Genomic DNA, 26,840 nt, shown 5'->3' on the forward strand with positions numbered 1-26,840 from the left:
ATGAAAAGATTCCCATTGATTTAATGGATTTTGGATCAGGCTAAAGACTTGTTGAGAGACAGGAGTTCTAGTCCTGGTATTGGCACACTTTGTGATCTTAGTCAAATCATCTAATCTCTCTCTACTTCAGATTTTGTCAGCTATAAAAATGGAAATAAATATTAGAACTGAGCTGAATGTTGGCTAAAAAATTCAGCTTGAAATCTGGCAATATTTGGTCAATTAAAGGTTGATTGTTTGGACATCTGAAATTCAGTCTGTTAGGTCATGACAAAAACCTAAACAGAAATGTTAATTGCCTCAGGCTGTATCCAACAAAACTTCTCTTAATGAACTTGAATATTCCCCTACTTCATAAGGAAGTTAAATTCATTAATGTTTATAAAGCAGCTTGAGACTCCTTTGGTGCAAAAGGATGGGGAATAGTTAAAATGACCGATGTGGAGTCAAACTTTTCCAACTAATGTTTAAGGCAATATTAACCAAAGTGCATCTGAATCTACTAAGGTAAAAGGTTTTGACTTGGGTTTCCATCTTGGGCCTGATTTTCAACATTGCTGAGCACCTACACTAACCAAATGAAGTCAATGTCAAGGCCAGGTGTGTTAAGCTGGGCACCCAAAATCAGTAATCACTCTTGAAAATGTTGTATGGCTTAGTTTACAACAGTGGTGGGCAACCTGTGTCCCGCATGTGGCCCATCAGGGTACTCTGATTGCAGGGTGTGAGGCATTTTGCTGATGTTGACTATCCACAGGTGCAGCTCTGAGCCAATGGGAGCTGTGGAAAGTTGTATGTAAAAAGAGAATAAGGAAGGATATGGTTGGGCAGCTATGCAGCATGAATGGGAATGAATTTAAAGATGATTTAGGTATGGCCCAAAAACTAAATGAATACACTGCGGTGGCTTTCAGTAAGAATGATAATCTGGAATGTGCTTGAAGGTAGTATGGCTGATGGAAATGAACTTAATGTACTTTAAGTGGGAGGCACTAGATAATTTCCATCCCAGAATACTTAAAAAAACTGGCACGAGATCACTAGTGTGGTACCAAGAATTTTTAAGGATTTCAGAAAAGGGCAACTAAAATGATTAGGGGTTTGGAATGGGTCCCATATGAGGAGAGATTAATAAAACTGGGGCTCTTCAGCTTGGGAAAGAGGAGACTAAGGGGAGGATATGATAGAGGTATATAAAATCAGGAATGGTGTGGAGAAAGTGGATAAGGGAGTTATTTACTTGTGTAAGAACTAGGGGCCACCAAATGAAATTAATGGGCAGCAGGTTTAAAACAAACAAAAGGAAGTTCTTCACACAGCACACAGTCAACCTGTGGAACTCCTTACCTGAGGAGGTTGTGAAGGCTAGGACTATAATAGGGTTTAAAAGAGAACTAGATAAATTCATGGAGATTCTGGCTAATAGCCATTAATAGACATAATGGGTGTCCATAGCCTCTGTTTGTCAGAGGATGGAGATGAATTGCGAGAGATCACTTGATCATTTCCTGTTAAGTTCACTCCCTCTAGGGCACCTGGCATTGGCCACTGTCAGTAGACAGGATACTGGGCTAGATGGACCTTTGGTCTGACCCTGTCATAGTATAATTCCCAAATCTGGACCTTAGCATCCAGGATATGGGTACTAGCATAAAGTCCTCTAAACTTAATTACCAGCTTAGATTCTGTAGTGCTGCCACCAATCAGGAATTCCAGGGCCTGATACCCTCTGATCCCAAAACCTTCCCTAGGGACCCCCAAGACCCAGATTCCTTGAGTCTCACAACAAAAACCATTTCCCTTCTCCCTCCTTTCCTCCTCCCAGATTCTCCCCGCCCTGGGTACTCTAGGAGAGAGAGACAGATTCCAGCTTCGTGAATCTAAACAAAGGGATTCCACCCTTCTCCCCTCTCTCCCGGAGAGAGAGAGAGAGAGAGAGAGAGAGAGAGAAATGCAGAGAGCAGGTTTTTCTTCCCTCCTCCCTTTCCTTTCTCCCACCAATTCCCTGGTGAGTGCAGACTCCCGTCCCTGGAGTCTTACAAAAGATAACCAAAAAATCAATTAGATTCTAAAAAATGAGGAAAACTTTAATAAAGAAGGAAAAAATATAAAAACTGTCTCTGTAATCAAGATGGTAAATATACCAGAAAGCTTTCTCCAGCAGAAACACAATTTAAGCTACTTCCAGCAAGTACACATCTGCAAATAAAGAAAAACAAGTTAAAAGACTATGACCGCCTTTGTACTTACTTACTATTCTGAATAGATAAGAGACTGTAGTAGGCAGATTGGCAGAAACCTGGTTGCACCTCTAGTCCCGTCCAGGACCCAGAGTTAACAAAACCAAACCCAAAAACACACACAAAGGTTTCCCTCCACACGAGATTTGAAAGTATCTTGTCTCCTGATTGGTCCTCTGGTCAGGTGTTGCAGGTCACTGTTTGTTAACCCTTTACAAGTGAAAGAGACATTAACCCTTAGCTATCTGTTTATGACACCCAGTACGGCTGCTCTTATGTTCTTAATATATCTAAGTTCTGGAATAGGCTTCCAAGGGAGATTGTGAAATCCCCATCACTGGAGATTTTTAACAACAGGTTGGATAAACACCTGTTAAGGATGGTCTAGGTTTACTAGGTTGCGCTTAAGTGCAGGGGGGTGGATTTGATAATCTCTTGAGGTCCCTTCCAGCCCTACATTTCTACAAATCAATTTGTGGGGGGGGACGGGACTGGGAAGGGGGAGAGATGAACCATATTACTGCAGAACAGCTAATGATGTATTAATATTTAAGAAAGGTTGGGAAAAAGTGATCCTGGCAATTACAGACCTTTTTGTCTGACCTCTGTAGCATGCAAGACTTCAGAACAAATTGTGAAGAGTAATAAAGTACAAAGGGAATGTAATGCAATATGGGTTTACCAAAGGTAGCTCATGCCTGACTTCCTTCTTGGGAGAAAATAACTGATTTCTTAGATAAGAGAAGTGTAGATCTAATATACTGGGACGTCACTAAAGCATTTTACTTGGTATTATATGGGAAATCATTAGTTAATTTAGTGATGCTGGGGATCAGTACAATAGCAAGATGGATACAGAACTGGCTAAAGGAAAGAAGGCAGTGGGTTGTGCTGAAAGGTGAATTAATGGATTGGAGGGAGGTTATTAGTGAATTACTTTAAGGATTGGTCTTGGGATCATCTTATTCAATTAATGACCTTAGCACAAAAAGTAAGTGTGTATTAATGAAATGTGCTGCTGCTATGAAGTTGGGAGGCATTGTCAATAGAGAGGAGGACTGGAACATTATACAGGAAGATCTGGATGACCTTGAGTAGTAGTGACTGAACTGGGATGGAATTCAATAGCACCACATGCAAGGTCATGAATTTGGGTCTAATAAGAATTTCTGCCAAAAGCTGGGGGTTCATCCATTAGAAGTGACAGAGGAGGAGAGAGACCTGAGCATGTCGGTTGATTACAGAATGACTGAGCCAGCAATGTGATTTGACTGTGAAAAAGGCAAACGCAATCCTAGGGTAGATCTGGTGAGGCATTTCCAGAAGACACTGGGAAGTATTAATGCCATTGTACAAGGCACTCATAAGACCTCATCTGGAATACTGTGTACAATTTTTGTCACCCATGTTTGTTTAAGAAAGATTAATTTAAACTGGAACAGCTGCAGAGAAGAGCTATTAGGATAATCACATGAATGGAAACAAAAAGCTTGGCTTGTATACTTTAGCCAATAAAAAAGAAAAAAAGAGGGGATATGATTATTTGATTGCACTCTATAAATTTATCAGGGAGTATGTATCAGAGAGGGTGAAGAGCTATTCAAGTAAAGGGACAACATTGTCACAAAGCCAAATAGGTTTAAAAAGTCCACAGACAAATTCAGGGTGGAAATTAGAAAACAGTTTTAAACCATCAGGGGACTTAAATTCTGACACAGTTCTTGAGAGGACAAATTGATGAGTGCAATTGTATGATGGGGTTGCATGGGATGGGATGGGTCAGCAGCAGTCCTGAGGCTCACATCTGGTTTATATCTTATGGTGTTACAAGCTCATACTTCAGGTTTTCAGCTGGTCAGCCAGAAGGAATCAGGAAGAGATTTTCTCCACAATGTACTCTTAGGTTTTTTGTTTTTAAATCTTTTCCCACTAAAAGCATCAAAAATGGCCACAGACAGATGTGGGCCAGGGCTCTGAGATGGCATCAAGCAGTCTCTTTCTCTGTTGCAGGGCTGACAGGTTCTTGCTCCTATGCTCAGGCTCTAACTGATCACCAGGTCAGATTGGCAGTGACTGGGGGGAGGAAAGGAATCACAGTCACAGTCCTCATTATGTGGGTACAGCATTTCCTGTTCTCAGGAATAATTTAGTCTCCTGGGGACTGCAATACTTTGGTCTACTTTCAGTTGTTGCGTTTAGTGTGTGGGTGGTGGTGCTGACACTGATACACAGGAGGTCACACTAGATCTGATGATCCCTTCTGGCCTTGAATTCTGCCTCTATGCTAGTGGATGGGATGCAACTGGATCCCTTTTCCAGGTTTTTACCACCAACACAGAGCTCCTATATGGAATCTGTTGACCTAAGGTACATGGATTTAAAAAGTGCTCCTTTATAATAATGTAGAAGACTAAAGTTCTGGTTCCCAGTGTCTGATAAACACAGACCTAACACATTGGGAACAACAGCATTACATAAAGAGTACTTGTTATGATCATGTCAAATGGATTTAAACAGAGCTTGCTTTTAAGATGTTAAATATTTTAAACAGAAAGGAAAAAAAGTTCCTTTGGTAGGAAAAGTTAAGTTTCTTTCTGGTAGCATAAAAACAAACTATATTCTTGGCTAAAGAGCAAGTTTTGGCTTGTTTGCTTCTTTAGAGTTGGTGGGAACTCTAAAATCTTGAAAAATAATTGTTCAGGTTTAGATGAAAAAGTGGACATTTCAACATTTCTCATAGAACAGGCATGCTGAAAAAAAAACTTCAAACCATTTTGATTAGTAAAAAAAACTAAACTGATTTTGAGTTAACAGCTTTTACTCAGAGTGAAACATCTTTCTTTCTTGTTAATGAAAGTTTAGCACTTTTAACAAAAACATTAGATAAGCACTCACTAAAAACTCAATATCCTTGTGCTAGCTTGGAACAATTTTTCCAGGCGATTTTATTTTCTTGTTAAAAGCATCAAACTGTTTCATATCAACCCTTTTGAACACAAAAATAAGTTATTTTACTACTAATTAGAGTAACAGCAGTTTTAACAAAAAGAAAAGTAAAATAAGCCAGGCGAACTATGGAGTCAGCCAGACGAGCTGCTGGAAAACACCAAGACTTAGGTAGGTGACTGAGGAGATGGGAGCCTCCTTGGGCTGCAAAGAATTTTACACAAAGTGGGTTTGTGCCTTTTGGGTTATTTGGCATTTAAAGAAGGCCTACGTTTCCTTTAAGGTAAAGAGCCCTTTAAGCTAGGAAACATGAATTTAAGCCTCCATAAGCTGAAGTATTTTTGCTTGCAAAGGTGGAAGTTGAAGGTACAGTTATGGGAAATATAAACCTAATTCTGTGAATAACTGCATGTATGTATAGAAGATATAAACCAATATTATTTTCAAGTGGCACAAACTGAACAGTTAGTTTTCTTAAGGCAATGAGAGCAGCCCACTACAAGATCACCTGATGGGAAAAGAAGTTCTTTGAATGGCCTCTTCACAGGGATGTGCAACTTGCCATCCATGGCAAAATGAGCTGAGTCCATCGTGAAGAACTCAGGTTACAGATTAACCTTAGTTTCCCAATTTTCCATCTTGCTTTCTATCATGATCATCACCCTATTGTGTTGCCTCTTCGATGCAGTATTGTCATGGAACAAAAACACCACCATGGCTCCATGCTACTATGTAGGACAGGAAATAAGACAAGTTCCACTCTGATGAATGTTTTTAGTAGCTCATGAGAGGGGAAAGTAAACACACAACAGAAAGCCTTAAGTTTTACATAATCATTTAAGTTATACATAAAAGGTGATTTACAAGTTTACGCAAAATTAAAAAAAAGAACCATAAGATTAAGGATGAGAGCTGGTATTTCGTTTTTAAAACACCCATTTTTGTTCATCTGTATTTATCAAAACTAAAAAAAAAAAATCACATATGAAGCAGCATCTTTATAAAATATGCAAATACCAATATTTAGTTACATAGTCATGATCACTTTAGGTGCAAAGCAAAACACAAAGTGGAATGTTAATCATGCCCATCCACATCTTCCTTCCTCTTCAATTAGATGCTCATAACACACTGTATGAACTGAAAGAAAACGCATCCATATTAACCAAGCAGAGCGGAACAAGAATAACCTCCCCCTCCTCCCCACATTGCTTGAAATGCTCTCCACATATACTCAGGGAGCCACGCCCAAGGGAGCTACCAGAGCAGACTCCCCCTCCAAGGGACATGAGGGTAAGCTTAAAAAAGCTTACAAGGGCATGAGAGCTTCACTGAGGGGAGGACAAGCCAACCCAGAGGAGTGAAACAGAAACCTAGGTATACCTGGATCCCAGCGAAGAAAGCACATGATATTTTGAAGATCTATAACACCTACTGTTTCTGAGGGAAGAGTGAGGAGCATGCACCACCATGTTTTTTCCCTCCACAATTGGTCAGGGGGGAGAGCAGATGGGAAGAGACAACTTTCTCAATGCCTATTCTATCCTTGGGCTCTCAGCTATGATAGTAAATAAGGGTGCCAATTGTAATAGTCTTTAGTGTAATGATTTTTGGCTCCAGTCCTAAATACTTTTTCTTTCATTACACTTTTAGCTAGGTTGGAGTAAACAAACATCTGAGGTGCACTTACATCATCATACTGGAAATTCACAACACCCTGCTGGGCTGTATCCCTTCTTCGAAAACTGTCTGCAAAAATATATAAAGAATTGTGTATTACTGGAATCAATGGAAGCACTGGATTTTATCAATACATTGAGTATTTAGATGCTATCTTTCTGGTTAAAACTGACCCCTCCTTTATTACTAAGCTGCATTTGCAAAGAGAACAAAAAAAATCCTCTAATCTACTTAAAATTTGCTGCTTATAAGCACTGCTCAGTTGGCACAAGGTTTTGAAATGCCAGTTTATCCATAGGTCAGATTTTCTTCTCAGTAAAGACCTGGAGACTGGTTTTGTGAGGATTAATAGGTCTCTTGCTAATGCTGAAGAGCTCTGATGTCATCAAATAATTAACACTCTACACCTTCTACTGTGAACACTTGTTCAGTGGAGTAGGCTGTGGCCCTCTTATAAGTGCACTGTTCGCTACTGGCGGAAGCATTGTGAGCAGCTTTCTTATAGGACAAGAGCAAGATAGGAGGGAAGAGCTGAAGAGCAATGGAGAGGGCTTTGGAGAAAGGGTGACAGCAAGAAGTGAAGGGGGAGAATGACACGAGAACAAACAGAAAATAGCAGAAATAAGGAAAGAGGTGGGGAGACAATAGATGTGCCCAGCCAGGAAGAGACTCATGCTACTGTTGAATCTCCCAAGATGGTAATTCCTTTGGTTCTTAACCTCAGTCTTTCAAAGCAACAGTTTGGAATTTTTCCACACACTTATGATGATGAATAGTTGAAGAGACTTCTGGTCTGGCTAGCAAAACAATCTTTATAACAACTGCTATGGTTATGGGATGTGGTATAGAAGTTGGTTTCCCTGAAGTGATTAAGCTCTTTCAGAAGAGGACAAGTGGGAGAACTTTAGTAAATAATATACGGTATCAGCTCTGACTGAAAATGGCTAATCTGCTGTAGGAAGAGTCAATTCCTGGGATTAAGAAGTTAAGGTTTTGAGATACCTTAGATTAACCTGATTTCATAAAATAAAAATGCATTACCAGATGCTTCTCTATAACATACCAGTGAGAGCTCTGAGTTTTACACAGCAGGCAATATAATCATCAAATGTAATCTTCCCATGGGTGCTGTATCGTTTTGCGACTGCAGTCACTGCCTGTGGGCTCAACCTAAATCCTAATTTAAAAAGTCAGGAAAAATAGTGAAATGACAACCAAGTTACAGAGATCTTCTTTATGGGAAGATTTGTTGTGTGCCAGTTAATGCAAAACATTAAGTTATGTTGGGAAATCCCACCAAGTCAATGTCATGATATTAGAAGCAGGGGAAATTTCAACAGCCAGTAATAGGGAAGTTTCACAATTTACCCATAGTTGTCAAGGCTTTCTGCAGCTCTTGAGGATCCACTGTACCACTTCTGTCACTGTCAAAATTTATGAAGTGTTGTCTCCAGCCGTTCAACACAGCCCAGAGCTCTTTAAATTCATTGAATCCCAATGTACCAGACATATCCCTCTGAATCATGGCTAAGGAAAAACTGTTTAATTTCCAAGCAAGTGCTAAATATTCCTCAATTAGGATCTGTATTTAGTCATGCAAAATTGAAATTCATTTACTTAAGTTTGGGAAACAAAGGGTATCTTTTTTTTTTTTTTTCATTGTGCTAGTGTGACCCTCCTCTACAGTACAGAACTATCCAAGAGCTCAGGCAGCCAGAATACTTCTGGCTAAAAGTCAGCAATCAGAAAGCCAAAGGTGGTACTCCATCCATCTGAAAAATAAATACAGCATCATCTCTCTGGTGCTGTACTGCTTCCATGCATTTTCATCATTAGTGTGCAGCTGTAGCTTTGTCCAAACATCAGACAAGCTAGCAATAAAATAAAGGCTTGTGCATATACTAGTATTTGATATCCTAAGAATAAGAAATTTGTTTTGCAGGTCATGCATGAAGAGTAAAATAAGTTAGAGCCCTGCAAATCCGTGGATGTCTGCTTTATATCCGCAAATGCAGTTGTATTGTTTATCATCTTTGCGGACTGCATGTGGATCCAAATTTTATCTGCGCAGGGCTTTAACAGTGAGACACGGTGATGTGGGTGTGGATAAATATAAAATTAACTATTGTGGATACAGATCCAAATTTTTGTATCTGTGCAGACTCTAAAGGTAGAGGACCAGAGAACCATAGGGGAGTTCATCATCTAAATATTTTGTTAGGGGCGAGCCTACAAGTCCTAACGCCTCTTATTTTATTTCTGATCATGTCTTGCAGCAAAGCATTTGGAATATTAGTTATAGTTCCAATAGTGTACAAAAGAAATCAACCGTCCTCTTGTATTTTTTCCCTTCTTGTTCCTTTGGCATTTTGACTTGGAAAATGAAGGAATATTCTGTCAGTCACAAAAATCGCGCTATCTGCATGCTAAATATCAAGTGATCTATCAGTGCAGGGAGTACCAATTAGTCACATCAGTGCAAAGAAATTTTATAAATGAACACAGTAGAACCCCTCTTATCTATTTGGTATTCAGTTCATAATATCAAACATCTCAGAATTACATAGGTATAATGCATAAGTTAACTGTTCATAACAAATGTATACAGTATGCTTGGTTGTTGTGGGGTTTTTTTTTTGAGAGAGAGAGAGAGAGAACTGCCTCCAAACCCTAGTCTTGTCAAACATGTGTAGCCACTTGAATGCTGGCTAAAGAACTGAAGTCACACTCTGTAGCAGAAAAAGGACTTGGCTAGCAAAAGAAAGAAAAGATTAATATCACCCATCATTCATAAAATTGATGTTCATAAAATAGGGGTTCTACTGTAGCTAATCCCTCCAATTCCAGTTGTGTGTTAGAGTTATACTACCTTGGATTCTCTTCCATGGAGATTTTCTACTTAACAACAAATAACTAGCAACTCATTTTGCCTAAAGGCTAACCAATGTGTTTAAGAGCACTTCAAGCCAGAGCTTTCACGTTAATGCAGTTATAGACAGGCCTGATAGCACCACATATTAAGATTGCCTGACCCTTTCCAGTATAACATGCTGTTTTCAGTTACTTATAACTTTGCCAATCTTTAACCATTTGGTCTGAAATTTTCCAAAACAAAAGCCTGGAGAATTTCAGCCATTTCTGAAAATGCGCCTAGGGAAAAATACATCATTTTGTCCATTATAACAATTATGACAGACGTTTCTTTGAATAGCTTTAATGTCCCCATGCTTTGCAATAGGGACTTGAAATCTGGCATGTGCATGGCCTTTGTGTCAGAAATGTGTCTTCTGGCATCCCCGTCGAAAAACTGCCCAAAACATGGGAAAATATCACAGTTCATACAAGTTCAATAGAGACATCTTAGACTTTAGCAGCTAACATTTCAAGAATAAGTTATCCAATTATGGGGCTTCCACAAACTCCATTGGAAGCTTATTCCAGAACTTAACTACCCTTATAGTTTGAAAGTTTTTCCTAATAGCTAACCTAAATTTCCCTTGCTGTAGATTAATCCCACTACTACTTGTCCTACTTTCAATAGACGCAGAGAACAATTTATTACCATCCTCTTTATAACAGCCCTTCCCTTAACATACTTGATTATTGATACCAGGTTCCCTCTCCCATTCAGTCGTCTTTTCTCAAGAGTAAACGTGCCCAATTTTTTTTTAACCTTTCCTAAGTACAGTACTTTGTACTTGTCATTACTGAATTTCATCTTGATTTCAGACCAATTCTCCAACTTGAGGTCATTTTGAATTCTAATCCTCTCCTCCGAAGTGCTTGCACCCTTCCCACCCTGGTCTCATTTCCAAATTATATAACTATATGCAAGTAACTAATGAAAATATTGAATAGTACTGGCCCCTGTGGGACTCCATTAGATACTCCCTCCTGGTCTAACAGCAAACCACTGACAACTGCTCTTTGGGTCTTTCACCCATATTACCACGAAGGAATTTCTATTTTCAATTTGTTCTTTTAAGTTCCTAGAAAAGCATGCACAAATTACATTAAAAGAACATTATGAAGGTTGTAAAGTCAAGCACTCAAGTCAGGAAATACCAGAATAAAGTTACCCTTGCCTAATTCAATACCCAGGATAAACTGTGCTCACTTAGAGCATGTCTGCACTGCAGTTAGACACCTGTGACTGACCCGTGACAGCTGATTCACGCTCATAGGGCTCAGGCTAAGGAGCTGTTTGACCATAGTGTAGACATTCGGGCCGAAGCCCGAGCTCTGGGACCATCCACCATCATAGGGTCCTAGAGTCCAGGCACCAGCCCAAGCATCTACACTGCAATTAAACAGCCAATTAGCCCGAGACCCACAGGCTAGCTGCAGGCTTTTAACTGCAGTGTAGACTATACCCTTAATGAGCAACTATTCAACATTTTGTTTTCTCCTCATTGTTCACTGTGTTGCTTCATGCCCTGTTTACTGTAAACTATCTAAACCTGCTCTGAATACAGTATTATCCTCATGAGCTTTTCTATGGCACTCATTACTACAGTACTGGAGTGATTCACTAAAGTTAATGGCGGTGATATGCTCATTTTACAGGTGGGGAATTGAGGCAAAGAGATTAAGGTCAAAAGTATCCACTAATTTTGGATGCCCAATCTGAGACATCCATGACCTGATTTTTCAGAGTACTTAACATTATTTAGCACTTCATATGTTCAAAGCAGTTTCCATTGACTACTTTTGCATCTGTGAGTGTTCAGCACTTTAGCAAATTCATCCTCTGGGTATCAATTTGGGCAGCCAGAAAATGAGTAACCCATGATTAGTGACCATCTGAGAAGAGTTGGTTTAAAGCAACATGCCCAACTCAGAGGAACTCTGTGGTACAGACGAAAGGATAGAATTCATTTCTTCAGGGCAGCATTCAAGTGTCTTTACCATGACACCACTCTCTCTTCCTGCAATCCCCTAGCTCACTCACTACACATTTTCCACCTTCTGCAACAAATAAGGAAGCATCCTGCAGACAATAAGCCTGCTTCAATACACAAGCCTCAATTCCTTCCCAGAGCAGGTCCATTCTGTGCACTTAATGAGATAGGGTCCTGTAGAAGAAAGTATTACAAGGGGCAGAATTAAGATTGCGTGTGCAAATTAATTCTGGTATTTCTTAATATAGGAGTGCCTGATTTTGCAACCTTAATGTTCTTTCAGCAGTTTCCTTTTGTAATATTTATATAGTACACACAAGACAAAGGATACATCCAGCATAGAAACCATGAGCCTGCACGTCTCTAGGTTGAAAGCTGTTTAAATGAGGGGGAAAAATAGATTAGTAGCAGTAAATATCAATTACTGACTTCTCAGTTTGGTTTCATAATATGTACAGGAAATAAGACATCACTCCCACTGGAAAGCTGCAGTCTTGCAATTAGCTATCTCACTCTGATTCCAATAAAGAAAAGACCTTCTATTCTAAGGTGGGTGGTGCTAGAGGTGGTTATTTTAGCCTGTTATTTTTGGAATCCAGTCTTAAATTACAAATGAGATAAATTTTTGTCAATCTCAACTCATCTAAGCTTTTGGCTCCATCAAAATGGGCAGTCTGATCAGGACAGCCTGGACTGGAGTCAAACTGTTGGAATACAGAATGTTTCACATCTAGACCATTACTGGTGGCTTTCAGCTCCACTCACAACACAAATTTAACTTTGTGGATACCATATATCAGGTACTTGGATCATCAAGTCTACTCATAGCATTCTTTGGTGAACATCAATAGATGCATGCGGGTGTCACTTTCTTAAATGTGTTAACACTGTATATTTTAATATTTTATACATGTTATCGAACTAGTTTATTTTTAACTTCTCAAAAGCTTGACACAGAGCTGTTTTCTTGCAGTCTGATCACTAGCCTTTAACTGCGCTTTAAGTTGTTTTGTTACTATAAGTACAAGGCTTTAGACACGATGAATGTGTGTCAACTCTGCAAAGTGACTTTTTGTGAAAAATGGCACATTCTTACAAAACAGATCTGTTCTTGGTGGATTCAGAATTCTAACTGCTTGCTTGAGAATCCACACTAATCTTATTAGTCTTGCTGCATGTCAGATTAGTTAAGAAAACTTGGTACTTCATTTAGAATTTATTTTCTAAGAGAAATGGGGGTGCACAGGTTTAAAGGAGGGGAGAATTTGGCCCACACAATCTTCATTACTGCTGATGATGCAAGCAGTGGAGGTGAGAGAAGGATGGGAGGCTTGACTTTCAGATCCCAAGTTAAGTTTCCAAACCAGGCAGCAAGAAAAATCTTTACTTATAACTGTACAAGTTAGAGCTGGATTCAATGAGAGGAAAACATGGAATCACTCTGCTACTTTTATAGTACCTTTTCAGAACACAGCTTCACATTAAAATATCTGTGCATTTGTTTTCAATTTCAAAAGTCAGTTGCGTGAACTTTAAGTTTAGGAAAGTCTAAATTTAACCTCACTACTTTCTGTCTGTAGTGTCTAAAGAGCATCAACCCAGATTTGTAGTCTGAGTTGTAGCCTTCACTCCAGATTTCTTTACTGCTCAGGATAAAAAATTAAAATATAATTTTGGGATATTCTACAGAAGTTTTCTCATTGTAACCAACTACTCAGGGTTGTGAACCCTCCAGGACTGTCCTGGAGTCTCCAAGAACTAAAGATCAATCTTTAATTAAAGATTATGTCATGCAGTGTAACCTCCAGGAACACATCCAACAAAACTGGCAGCCCTACACCTACTAAATATGCTTAAGTAAACACACAGGGCTCAACTCAACTGAAGGTAATGTCAGCTTCTGCTGTATAAGCCCTCTTATCTTTGTACGAAGAGTGTCATGCAGACAAGATCAATATTAAAAAAGGTTACGTCCTAGGTAATCAAATTCATCTATTTGACGTAGTAATCGATAAACCCTGCGTTACTCAAACAGCTGATATCAGGATTAGGTGTAAAACTCCTTCACTGGAGATTTTATAGAGACGAATATCTAGTAAAATAGATGTTGCCACTGAGCTGCAGAAAGACCACTTCAGAAATTCATGCTTAGAATTCTGAATTCTAAATGGTAGTGTGTAAGAGAGTTCATGTTTCAGGAGAGTGCCTGTTCTGAGTTAAAACGTACCCAACATCTGAAATAGACAGATATCTCCTAGACAGCCAAATACTGTAGAATGAAAAATCAACTAGATACTTAAGCCCCTGAATTCTGTGACAGACTAATTAGAGAAACTATATCAAAAAGTCCTTGACTTGATCCTCTGGAAATCAAGTACTAAACACACTCAAGGAGCCGTGGGCTTAGGGATGAAAAGAGAACTCAGACCTTCTCAATAAAAGGGCCTGTTCCAAGGGGACCTTTTATACTGGTTTCTAATGGACTCTGTGGAAGGATATTGAATCTGGGTATGCACAACACCTGGTCCAACATAAATCTTAATTGTACATTGGAATATCACATTCACAAAATCTAGGGCTGTAAAGCAATTAAGAAAATTAATTGTGATTAACTGCACAGTTAAACAATAAAATACCATTTATTTAGATATTTTTGGATGTTTTCTACATTTTCAAATATACTGATTTCAGTTACAACACAGAATTGAAAGTGTACAGTGCTATATTTTGCAATTCACCTAATACAAGTACAGCAGTGCAATCTCTATCATGAAAGTTGGACTTACAAATGTAGACTTATGTACAAAATAAACTGCATTCAAAAATAAAACCATGTAAAATTTTAGAGCCTGCAAATCCACTCAGTCCTACTTTTTGTTCAGCCAGTCGCTCAGACTAACAAGTTTGTTTACATTTGCAGGAGATAATGCTGCCTGCTTCTTGTTTACAATGTCTCCTGAAAGTGAGAACATGCATTCTCACGGCACTGTCGTAGCCAGCATCTCAAGATATTTACGTGCCAGATGTGCTAAAGATTCATATGTCCCTTCATGCTTCAACCACCATTCCAGGGGACATGCGTCCATGCTGATGACTGGTTCTATTACAGTCCAAAGCAGCGTGGACCTACGCATGTTCATTTTCATATCTGAGTCAGATGCCACCAGTAGAAGGTTGATTTTTGATGGTTCAGTTTCTGTAGTTTCTGCATCATAGTGTTGCTCTTTTAAGGACTTCTGAAAACACACTCCACATCCCGTCCCAATCAGATTTTTGGAAGGTACTTGAGATTCTTAAATCTTGGGTCAAGTGCTGTAGCTATCTTTAGAAATTTCATAGTGGTACCTTCTTTGCATTTTGTCTAATCCGCAGCGAAAGCATTCTTAAAATGAACCACATGTGCTGGGTCATCCAAGACTGCCACAACATGAAATATATGGCAGAATGCAGGTAAAACAGAGCAGGGGACATACAATTCTCCGTCAAGGATTTCAGTCACAAATTTAATTAACACTTTTTTTTTTTTTTTTTAAATCGAGCGTCATCAGCATGGAAACATGTCCTCTGGAATGGTGGCCAAAGCAGAAAGGGGCAAACGAATTTTAAGCATATCTGGCAAGTAAACACCTTGCAATGTCAGCTACAAAAGTAGGACTGTTGCCAGCAGATCGAGGGAAGTGATTATTCCCCTCTATTTGGAACTGGTGAGGCCACATCTGGAATACGGCATCCAGTTTTGGGCCCCCCACTACAGAAAGTATATGGACAAATTGGAGAGTCCAGTGGAGGACAATGAAAACAATTAGGGGGCTGGGGCACATGACTTATGAGGAGAATGAAGAAACTGGACTTATTTAGTCTGCAGATGAGAAGAGTGAGGGGGGGGATTTGATAGTAGCCTTCAACTACCTGAAGGTGGGTTCCAAAAAGGATGGAGCTAGGCTGTTCTCAGTGGTGGCAGATGGCAGAATAAGGAGTAATGGTCTCAAGTTGCAGCAGGGAAGGTCTTGGTTGGATATTAGGAAAAACTATTTCACTAGGAGGGTGGTAAAGCACTGGAATGGGAGGTGGTAGAATCACCATCCTTAGAGGCTTTAAAGGACCAGCTCGATAAAGCCATGGCTGGGATGAGTTAGTTGAGGTTAGTCCTGCTTTGAGCAGGGAGTTGGAATAGATGACCACCTGAGGTCTCTTCCAACCTTAATCTTCTATGATTCTAAGAGTGCACCATTATCTCTTATAAATGTAAACAAACCTGTTTGTCTTAGCAATTGGCTGAACCAGAAGGAGGACTGAGTGGATTTGTAGGCTCTGAAGTTTACATTGTTTTGTTTTTGTACACTTTTTGATTTCAATCACAACACAGAATACTATATGAAAATGTAGAAAATAATCCAAAATATTTAATAAATTTCAATTGATATTCTATTTAATAGTGCAACTAAAAATGCAATTTAATTGTGATTTTTTTTAAATTAATCACGTGAGATAACGGCAATTAATTAACAGCCCTAAAATTATCTAATAGTAATGTATCTGCTAGCCTAATTGATAACACAAAATAAATTTGGTGAAACATTAGCAGTTCCAGATGAGCCAGTAGGAAGGGAGAAGGCAAAACTAAAATCTTTCTCTAAAGTGTTCTCTGGGCCAACTATTCCCTATGACTAAGTTCTTGCAGCATAGTGCATATGACTCCAGAGTGGAATGTTTGGAAGCAGTTAGACTACTTTCAAAAAGAAATGTAAGTACTTTTTTACCATGTGAACTTAATTACTATGCAGACAGCACAACTAATGATTGTCTAATATGAATCAAATATAAATTGTCAACTTACGTTTATACCCTCCTGCTATGCCTGACTGGGTCAGACATCTTTGCAGCTCATCAGCATCTATTTGTCCATCCTTTTGAAAACAGAAAAGTAGGCCTGGAAAAGTTAGCTTTTCATCAGTAAATGTTAATAAACTCTCACATCAAGATCCACATTCACTGTTAAACCTATGCATGGAACCTTATACAAAAAACTGGCTTTACCTAGCATACTAATTTCAATTTAATTTAAATTCACTCCAAATTTATTTTATTTGTTGATTCATAGAGTTTAAGACCAGCATGGACCACTAGATCATCTAGTCTGACCTCCTGTATATCACAGGCTATTTAAATATCACCCAAATACCTCTGTTGTGCCCAATGACCTCAGTTAAACTAAAGCACTTTAATCGTCAGAAAACTGAACTGTTGCATGCCATAGGCAGAGAACAGGAAATACTGACATGCCATCAATGCCCCTGCAACAGCAGGGAATTCGTTGGGTGAAACAAGTCCAGATGATCCTACCAGGAGATCCATGCTGCAGAGGTGAAAAAAAACAGCAAGGTCCTAGCTGATCTGAGTTGAGGGAAAATTTCTTCTCAACCCCAAATGCAGCAATCAGTTTGACCCTGAACATATGAGCAAGACATTAGCAAGGCATCAGAGGATTCTCTGTACCACCTCAGAGCACCACTCCACCCAAACTGGTATCCCATCTCTAGTTATGTTCTATCTGATGCTTCAGAGGAAGGAGAAAGACATTCTCAAGAATACAAATATGCATGGGGAGGGACGACTCCTTCCTTACTCCTGAAGCATGAGATAAGATTAGTTGTTACCATAATATAGAACTAAAAGTGCAATGAGCTTGTTGAGGACAACATAGGCAGTCCTGGTTTAAAGATTTGCATTCTAGTCTCTATAACAGGACTCTACAAAACAAAATAAAACTACATCAGAGCACATACATCCCCACTTCCCGAGATAGACATTAGACTGACAGTTAAAAAAAAGTTGGTTGGGAACAGTGAATTGTTAAGAGCAAATTAAAGCAGAAAGTAAAATATTTTAAAGGAATAAAACAGAAAAAATACCTATCTGCTCAATTAGGAATACGATTTCCTTCCAAAGCATCCCTCTTAAGGCCAGTTAGAGATTATGAACAACTGCCAAGTCAGGTAAAGCAATAAGCTGTCAAAAGTGGAGTTGGAATTGCATGTCACATTCCTCACACCCAGGATTAAAGTTCATAAAAAGTTCTAAAGTGCAATTTAACCTCATTCTAAGATTCAATGTTTTTTAGATGCAAATAGACTTGACTGATTCTAGAAGCATGAAGTACTAAAACATGAGTTGTTTTATATTTGAAGCCTATCTAATTTTCCCCGGTATTTTCCTGGGAGTTTTTTATATCAAGTACATATCTAATTTAAGCCTGAAAGAATGATAAACTGCTGACTACAGATGACATCCAGATAACATTATCCAAGAAAGAAAGGATATCAGTCCTCAAATTTATAACTATAGTACTTCCAGAAGAGACTAGTTGGGGGGGGGGGGGAATGCTTATCTATCAACTCCAGATATTCAGAGGAGTATATGTCCTGTAAATAAATGGTTTTTATTTTAGCTGACATTTTACAAGACCTTACAAAAGGCAATTGTACCTTTTGACCAATTAAATACACTGCTCCCCAACTTCTAGTATCTTTGGTCTTCAGGCCAGCTTTATAGACAGTGAACGATATACACTACTATGATAATACAGGTGGGGTAGAACCACAGGAAAAGTCCAGTATAAGAAATTCAATTACATCAAATCAGTTTAAGTGGTCAATCACGTTCTAAAATTCTTTAAATTAAGAATCAAAACAAGAAGCCAATATCTTGACAACCTGAAGATGTGAAGGAGAACTGAAAGAATGGAAATTGGAAAGAGAGCTATAAGGCAAGTCCTACATAAAAAAACCTTAACAGTCCAACTTTACATTAGACAAGGCGTTACAGACAAGCAGTAATAAAATGAACAGCTCCCACAGAGAGAAATTCAAGTCACTGAATGGAGATTTTGAAAAAAAGGTTAGTGTAGTTTCGTTTTTTTTTTAAATATCTAAGATATTAGCATTCATATGGTTTTCCCTTAAGATAATTTCCAGTATAAATTCGACATAACACTCAAATTGATATTGCAGATGTACAAATTCATCCTGCAATAAATATACTGTGAGTCACAAGAGGCTGCAAGTGGAAAAAGGATGGTCAAACCAGTTTGAGATTCTATAAGAATTTGACTTGAAAAGTTAGGTGGGTTTGGCCTGTTAAGTACTTTCATGGATGGTCACGTGATACTACTTTAGTCCTGTTCCTTTTATCGATTCAGGTCACTCTTTGCTTACAGGTTTATTCATCAAAAGGACCATTACAGGTAGATAACAGATTCTTCTTTAGCTCAGTAAGAAACATTTCTAAAGGTCTCTACTTTATTTCAGTGAAGAACCAGATTCCTCACAAATAAGCAGAATCCTTACATACGTACTTATTTGACTACCTTCATGTGGTTTGTTCTAATATCCTCATTTGTCTTTTTTGCTGCCAAAATGCATTGATTCAATAGCTGTGTATTTTTTAAGCTATTACACTTTAAGTGTCGTGTAGATTGTAAGAAGTCAATTATTGAAAGAGAATAGTGAAAAGGGAATAGAGACCAAGGGTACTCTGGGATCCTTAACTCTGAATGTCTTGACTTCCACAATTACACCCATGAAACTGCATTAATGGGCTTCTGCAAATAAACCAACAATTAGATAGACAAGTTGTTTACTGGACAGTACATAGGATTTATTAGACAAATGACGAGAAAGATGTAAAGTCTATTTTGTCAGAACAATAAAGCCTCTAGCTCTAGAGAGCTTACTTGTTTAAAATAAGAGTTTTTAAAATGGATTAGAAATTGTTACTTATAGGAATATATAAAAGTTTTAAAGACATGTGGAAAGTACAAAGTTACAGTATACCAAATCCTTAGAGTAATAAATAAGTAGTCAAAACCAGGCATAGAAAAATTAAGATGCAAATATCTTAAAAACAATAAAAATGCACACTTCTCCTATACTCTGTTCGCTCTATCCAGCAAGCCACTCCAGGTAGTTCATGCCACCAGGTTCTGGTACTCCCATGTTCCCACATCTAGTGAAGCCATCCCCTTACATAATGACCTAATTCTTGCTAACATCTCCTGGCTCTTATTGAGGCCATCCATGCAGCTGACATTTCTAGTTGGATTCTTACATGACAAGTGATGGGCCCTCCTCACCCATGTGCACAGTTTTAAAGTGAGACAGCATAAACTCAGAACAGTATTTAATTCAATTTTGACTTGATTCCTCAGCTTGTCCTCACAGTTTCCAGTATTCAGAGTTTCAATATGCTAGGAAGTTCTGCTATACATACACCTCTGTGGCAAATACTGATGTCCAATATTTAAGTTGTAATACAATGGGAATAATTTTGCCTTATGTCATAACTTCAACCAAATAGTTTTTGATTTGGGGGGGGGGGGAGGGGAACATACCTGTCCAGCTACTGCAGCAAAATAACCATACAAAGGATCTTGAGTCTGACCATGGAATACTGGTCCTCCTGGAGCAGCTCCATACTTTAAAACAAGAAACAGATGATTTAGATAAAATTAATGCTTTTAGTTGACTACAATATTTGTAATCTTAGCATCAATTCTGAGTGTCATTTTTATATACACCTTCTCAAAAGGTGTACATAACTGCTTTAAAAGAGAGCACACAACTTTGGTGTATATACTTGCTACAATGTAAAGCAGGCCTACCTAAAATCTTACATTTGAGTCAGCCCAGTAATCTAATAGTAGCACAGAGTGCCTAAATTATTTGTACATGGCATCTCCATTACTGGAGGTTTGCAACCATGGTAGCCCATTTTTTATGATCCTCTGCAAATCTAGTCCTTTTGATCCACGCAGGATAGCACACTGTCCATCAAAGATCTTTTTCTGTGTTGTTCTCTATCAACTTTCCCTTCACGTGGCTTTAAACATACATCACGCACTGAAAATTCAATCTTTCTTTTCACTAGCATTTGCTCAATTCTCTAGTATGTTTTCACTGGTTACACAGTCTATCCATGATATTTTCAGAATTCTTCTATAACAACATAATTCAAAGGACTGTAGTTTCTTTGTTTGAATGTCCATGTTTTAGAGCTGTAATGCAACACAGACCAAATGTAGATTTTTAAGAGTCAGAATCTAGTCTTCAGATTTATACCCCTTCTCCTCAGATATTTATTCTTCCAGAATGTCTCTTTCTCTTGTTGTTCTGGTGCTGATTTCAGTGTAGATCTTCCATCTTCTGTAATATTGCCACTTAGAAAGCATCAATTTCCCACTCGCTGTATGACTGTTATTCACTAGAATCTTGCATGTTTTCACAGGATCCTTGCAAACCACTATAGTTTTTATCCTGTCCACATTCAACTCTAAACCATATGTAATCTCCACTAACTTCATCTGAAGGAGATCTGAATCAGCCACCAGCACGGTCAGTTGCATAGCAAATATGCCTAAATTAGGGAGTCAAATTTATACTCCAGTTCAGGGGTGGGCAAACTTTTTGGCCTAAGGGCCACATCTGGGAATAGAAATTGCGTGGCAGACTATGAATGCTTACAAGGTTGGGGTGTGGGAGGGGGTGAAGGCTTTAGTTGGGGGTGCAGGCTCTGAGGTGGGGCCTGAAATGAGGAGTTCAGGGTGCAGGCAGGAGCTCCAGGCTGCGGGAGTGGGGTACAAGGGTTAGGGCTCTGGCACGGGGGGGCGGACTCTGGGGTTGGGCTAGGGATGATGATTTTGGCATACAGGAGGGTGCTCTGAGCTGGGATCGAGGGGTTTGGAGAGTGGGAGGAGGATGGGGCAGGGAGTTGGAGTGTGGGAAGGAGTGTAGGCTCTGGCTGGAGGGGTTTGGGGTACAGGAGGGTGCACCAGGCTGGGATCGAGGGGTTTGGAGGGCAGGAGGGGGATCAGGGTTGGGGCAAGGTGAGAGGCTCAGGCTCTGAGTGGCGCTTACCTCAAGCAGCTCCCGGGAGCAGCGGCATGTCCCTTCTCCGGCTCCTACGCGGAGGCAAGTCCAGTGCATAGGAGCTGGAGGGGGGCCATGCCATGGCTTCTGGGAGTCGTGTGGTGTGGCCCCCAACCCTGTGCCCTGCCTGGAGTGGGGCCATGCAGCTGCTTCCTGGAGCCACATGGAGCAGCCCCTGATCCTGCTCCCCAGCTGGAGCACCATAATGGGGCAAGCCTCAGATCCTGCAACAGCCTACTGGCCATAGATTGCCCACCCCTGCTTTAGTGCTGTGAGGTTCAAAGAAGGCATGCTGCTTGACTGAGATGACACCACAAACTGGCCCGTCCTTAGGCATAGGCAACATAGGCAGCTGCTTAGGGCACCTGAAAATCTGGGGTACCACTGGGTCTTAGCGTCCACCCACCTTGTTTTCCTATCACTGTTCTGACCCTTCCTGCAGGCTGGTGAGTCCTCCTTGGAGAGGGAATCTAGTAGTTAAAAGTGAAAAAGCCTCCAGCCTGCCAGACCTATTAGCACAACACTGAAACTGTTAAAGAGCCATTCAAGGGGCAATGAAGCCATTTAACAGGCATTTGCCAAACCCCAGGTATATACTGACAGGTTTCAGAGTGGTAGTCCTGTTAGTCTGTATCAGCAAAAACAAGGAGTCCTTGTACCTTACAAATTATTTGGACATAAGCTTTTGTGGGCTAGAACCCACTTCATCAGATGCCCACAAAAGCTTATGCCCAAATAAATGTTTATAGTGTCAGTTTCTGACTTTACTGACAAAAACAGTTGTGCATTAATGTAATATTTACAGAGAACATGTCAGTCTACAGGAGCTTAGTTTAAAATTTGCTTTAAAAATATTTCATTAGTGTGCTGGTGAAGATTATAAAATCACATCTCTAAAAAATGCTTGCATAGACTTTTAGATGCACAATCTTCTTTAGCCTTAAATGTTTGGATCTTCAGACATACAGTTTTTAAAATAAATCCTTCAGAAGACCTCCTTTATCTAAAACACACATTTTAATTACTATAGTTAAAAAAAAATAGTGCTTCCAAGTCTTCCTGGTCTTTCTGTCCATCCCTTCACCGCCTCTCCCCCCACTCCCCACTGATGAGAGCCCTTAAAGGGACAACAGTCCTTCCCTTCCAGATAGCTGGACAAAGCATTTCCCTTTCTTTAATTCTGACTATCTGATGAACTAGTTTTAAGCGAACCCTCCAGCACAACCAGTACCTTAGTAAGACATAAAATCCTTGTTATACCTAAAATCTTTGGAAACATTTTTTAAAGTTGGTGAAATTTAATAAACATGTCTATTGTTATGGAGATCACACAAAGTAAATTAGTGTTCCCTTTTTCTGAAAGCAATGAACATTGTTATGAACACACTAAGCCTCTCTGATTAATTTAAAATAATGTCTTTGTTTCAGTGAGTTAAATATGTAGTAATCTGGAATGCTGGCTTAAGGTTTAAGAGTACATTTAAAATATAAATTCAGCTTAGAAATACTAATTAAGAAAACGTAAAACAGAGAAGAGCTGCATCATGTATTCCATTATATGTAATGTTGTATTCAGCAAGACAGCTGACTCACCCTTACTACAAAGTTTTTTTTGCAAATAAGGCCTGGTGTACACTAGGGCAGAGGTGTCGATGTAAGATACGCAACTTCAGCTACGGGAATACCGTAGCTGATGTCGAAGTATCTTATTCCGACTTACCTCCCGTCCTCACGGCACGAGATCGACGTCTGCAGCTCCCCCGCCGACTCCACTATCGCCGCTCACTCCAGTGGAGTTCTGGAGTCAACGGGGAGCACATTCGGGGATCAACATATCGCATCTAGATGAGATGCAATATATCGATCCCCGATAAATCGATCGCTACCTTCCGATATGGCGGGTAGTCTGGACGTACCCTAAATCTCTGACAAACTTCAGGGCATATCAAAAAACCTGTGACTGACATTTTTTATTCCCAAGTTTCAGTGCTTTTAATTAGGTACCTTCTTCCTCATGCAGAATGGACATGGAGAGGGTATGGGAGTCTCTGCGGGGAACTGAGACTCTCCGCCATAGTGAGGCAGGCCGGGCATCTCATTATCCTTTGCTGTCTTGTCCCTCCTCTCCCTCGCCCTCCCCCTCCCCCACCGGGCTGTGAGCTTGGGCTGCCATCGGGCATAAGAGCACCAGTTTAATAATACTGCGTAGGGCCCCATAAATCCTAAGGATGGCCCTGACCACAAATTATTAGTATTAATTTGCTTTAGAGCAGGGGTGGGCAAAATAGGGCCCGCAAGCTGGATCCAGCCCCATGTAACATTTCTGTCTGGCCTGCCAGGCTCTATGGCTGCCCCCTGGCAATCTCCAGGTCGCTAAAAGTCCCATGGCACATCCTGTATTTCTGTAAATAATAGAACTGTAGAAATGGTGAAGATGTTTTCAGCATGCTGGTGTTAACCAAAGTCATTGAAATCAGTGATAGTTGTAGATACCTAATACCCCAGAAAAGCAGCCTACTTGATTAGAATCCCCTGCCTGCTCCAGCAAAGCCAGTTCAAGATATATTCTTCCATCATCCTCAGCAGAGGTAATAGCATATTATACGTATCCTTTGTTAAATAAAATTAATTTAGCTAAAATCAAAGCTCTGGTTAAAATGTTAACTAATGTTTTAACCAGAGCTTTGATTCTAGCTAAATTAGTTTTATTTAACAAAAGATCAGTCTATTTACAGTCAGTTGTCTGAGCCAGCAGCGTTTTTATTGCAACAGGAAAGGGCGAGACTATGGGCTGTGATAGGGGCTTCTGGTGCGCCAGAGGCAGCAGCAAAAATCCCCTTCTGACCCTAACAGGAAAACAAAACCATTAAGCACCTCAGGCTTGCTATAGAAATGTCCTAGTCTGACTCATTCTTCTCCCAACCCCCGCAAGCTTGTAAGACTCCTACTCCAACCACTTTACCTTTGATCTAAGAACTGTTTACATGATTACACAAATGCTTTCAACAGGCCTAGGAAGCAGTTCAGTCTGAACCATTTTAGAACTAGGGAGGGAACACACTGAGATCAAGCTGGGTGGCTCTTCAAAATCCAGAATCCCCCGCTTTTGTGGAGGGTGTTAGGGCCCGCGCCTTGCACCTGAACGCACCGAGATCAGTGCCGGGGGGAACGGGGCAAGGGCTCTAGTGCCGATGGCGTGACCGCCGCGTAGCCCCAGGGCTGGCAGGCAGGGAACAGGGGGGCGCTCCCCGGACGCCGGGACAGGGCCGTGCTGTTGCCGGGGGAGCGGGCGTTGCACGGGTACTTGCGCTTTACCGCGGGCATGTGCCGGTCCGCCCGCCGTGCGGCGGGCGCGCAGACCCCGCTGGCCAGGGGAGCCGAGCTCCCGACTACGTACCCCGCCCAGGCCTGCGGAGCGTGTCTGACCCCCGCACGCAGCGGTGGGGGGGTGTCCCCTCCCGGCCTTCCCCCAGAACAGCCCCCGGGGGCTCCTCTCGCCCCGCGGGGCTGGCGGCTCGTCCCAGCCCGGCTGCAAGGCCCCGGCCCGCGCTTACCCCGCCCTGGTAGTAGCCTCCGCCGGCGCCGGGGTGCCCAGGATACGCCATGTCTAGCGCGCCACTGTCTGCTGCCCCTCCCCCTCCCGTCCCTACCAGCTGCACCATAGGCCGGGCGGGGATGCCAGGGTCACACCATCATCCGGGTGGGCCCGGAGCAGGGCGCGCTACTTGCGGCACCGCTTCTCCCTTCCCCCCTGCGGGGCCTGAGCGACTGCGGATCGCTGAGAAGGTGCGCGGTTTGTTGCTCTGTTAGACCCCCACTGTAGGAAATTATCCCCTTTGGCTCGCTCAGAAGAGAGAGAACACCCCTCCGCTGTAATGGTACCGGCCAAGCCCCAGCGGGCGGGTTTTTGTATTTTTTTAAACAAAAACTTTATCCACACGCAGGCGCAGCTCGGGGAGCGCTGCGCCCTCTCACTGTGCAGGGGGCTGTGGGACAGCGCAGCCTGCAGCCTGGCATAGAACCGGCCTTGAAACGCAACTTTATTGCTCTTTCTGGACAAGAAGGGTGGGAGAGTGCATGATAATCTGCTGCTGCTGCTAGATTGGGGTTGGCAACCTTTCAGAAGTGGGGTGCTGAGTCTTCATCTATTCACTGTAATTTAAGGTTTCATGTGTCAGTAATACATTCTAACCATTTTAAAAGGTCTCTTTCTATAAGTCTGTAATATATAACTAAACTACTGTTGTATATAAAGTAAACAAGGTTTTAAAAATGGTTAAGAAGCTTCATTTGAAATTAAATTAAAATGCAGTGCAAAACCGGTGGCCAGGACCCAGGCAGTGTGAGTGCTGCTGAAAATCTGCTTGCGTGCCGTATTTGGCATGCGTGCCCTACGTTGCCTACCCCTGTGCTAGACTATGCCCGTGCTGCCAACTCTTGCAATTTTATCCAGAGTCTCATAATACTTAGTGTTTTTTCTTAAAGCTCCAGCTCCTGGAGTCATGTGAGAATCTCTGCTACCATGTTTTTAAAAGAAGTGTCTAGTGTGGTTGTAAGAGAGAAGCTTAAAAGTGTAACTGACATGTATTCTAAGGGCTTGAAAACCAGAAGAAAAAGAAAGCGATTCTGCCAAATTGATTATGTTTTTTAAATCTCATATTTGAAATTGTTTTTTAACGGAATTTGCATATTGCTGACTGTTAGTAACCACAAGCATTCAAAAACTATGAGCCAGACTCTCAAAATCATGAGATTGCCTTAAGTGGTATAAGACTTTGAAAACAATATACTTTAGATTCTTTTTTATTTTTTGTTTTTATTTTGTTTCTGACCCTTTAGCTTTGACAATGTTGAGCTTTCTCTGAAATCATGAAGGCCAGAGACTTTTTCAAAAAATAAATAAATACATAAAAAAATCTATGCTGAGGTTCTCACATAGGACTATAGGAGCTGGAGTTTAAAGAAAAATACAAGATATTGTGAGAACGGACAACAGAGTATTGTGAAGGAGAAGTTCTGACTGTCATCCTTTCATGGTCTGTGCTTAATAAAACATATTAATCATGTATAATAATATTGAGAAAAATAATGAAAATATACCTGAAAAACAGTGAATATAAAAGTGCAAATACTCCCCCTGCTCATAATAA

General features: G+C 40.5%; 1 protein-coding gene across 2 annotated transcripts; it reads right to left on the reverse strand.

The window, feature by feature from the left end:
* Positions 1 to 5,150: 5,150 nt before the first annotated feature.
* On the reverse strand, positions 5,151 to 25,310 carry SRI (sorcin). 2 transcript variants are annotated; one of them, XM_030550499.1, is made up of 8 exons: positions 25,245 to 25,310; positions 20,157 to 20,240; positions 16,605 to 16,674; positions 12,099 to 12,142; positions 8,235 to 8,382; positions 7,930 to 8,043; positions 6,877 to 6,935; positions 5,151 to 6,326 (listed from the first exon to the last, which is right to left on the reverse strand). In XM_030550499.1, exons 1-8 carry the CDS (start codon positions 25,293 to 25,295, stop codon positions 6,300 to 6,302), a joined length of 597 nt encoding a protein of 198 aa, XP_030406359.1. In that variant the 5' UTR covers positions 25,296 to 25,310; the 3' UTR covers positions 5,151 to 6,299. The 2 variants fall into 2 exon arrangements, with proteins under 2 accessions (XP_030406359.1, XP_030406360.1); XM_030550500.1 differs by lacking the exon at positions 25,245 to 25,310 and adding an exon at positions 17,680 to 17,776 and having other exon boundaries at positions 16,605 to 16,697; positions 20,157 to 20,241.
* Between the last annotated feature and the right edge of the window lie 1,530 nt (positions 25,311 to 26,840).

The sequence above is a fragment of the Gopherus evgoodei genome, chromosome 2 (assembly GCF_007399415.2).
Source record: "Gopherus evgoodei ecotype Sinaloan lineage chromosome 2, rGopEvg1_v1.p, whole genome shotgun sequence".
In the NCBI taxonomy this organism is placed as follows: Eukaryota; Metazoa; Chordata; order Testudines; family Testudinidae; genus Gopherus; species Gopherus evgoodei.

Excerpts from the sequence above, each read along its gene's own strand:
- SRI (XM_030550499.1), bottom strand. The coding sequence starts at position 25,295 with ATGGCGTATCCTGGGCACCCCGGCGCCGGCGGAGGCTACTACCAGGGC. Across the intron at positions 20,241-25,244 it reads GAGGCTACTACCAGGGCGGG|TATGGAGCTGCTCCAGGAGG; the intron begins GTAAGCGCGGGC and ends CTTGTTTTAAAG. Across the intron at positions 8,383-12,098 it reads TCATGGTTTCTATGCTGGAT|AGGGATATGTCTGGTACATT; the intron begins GTATCCTTTGTC and ends GCCATGATTCAG.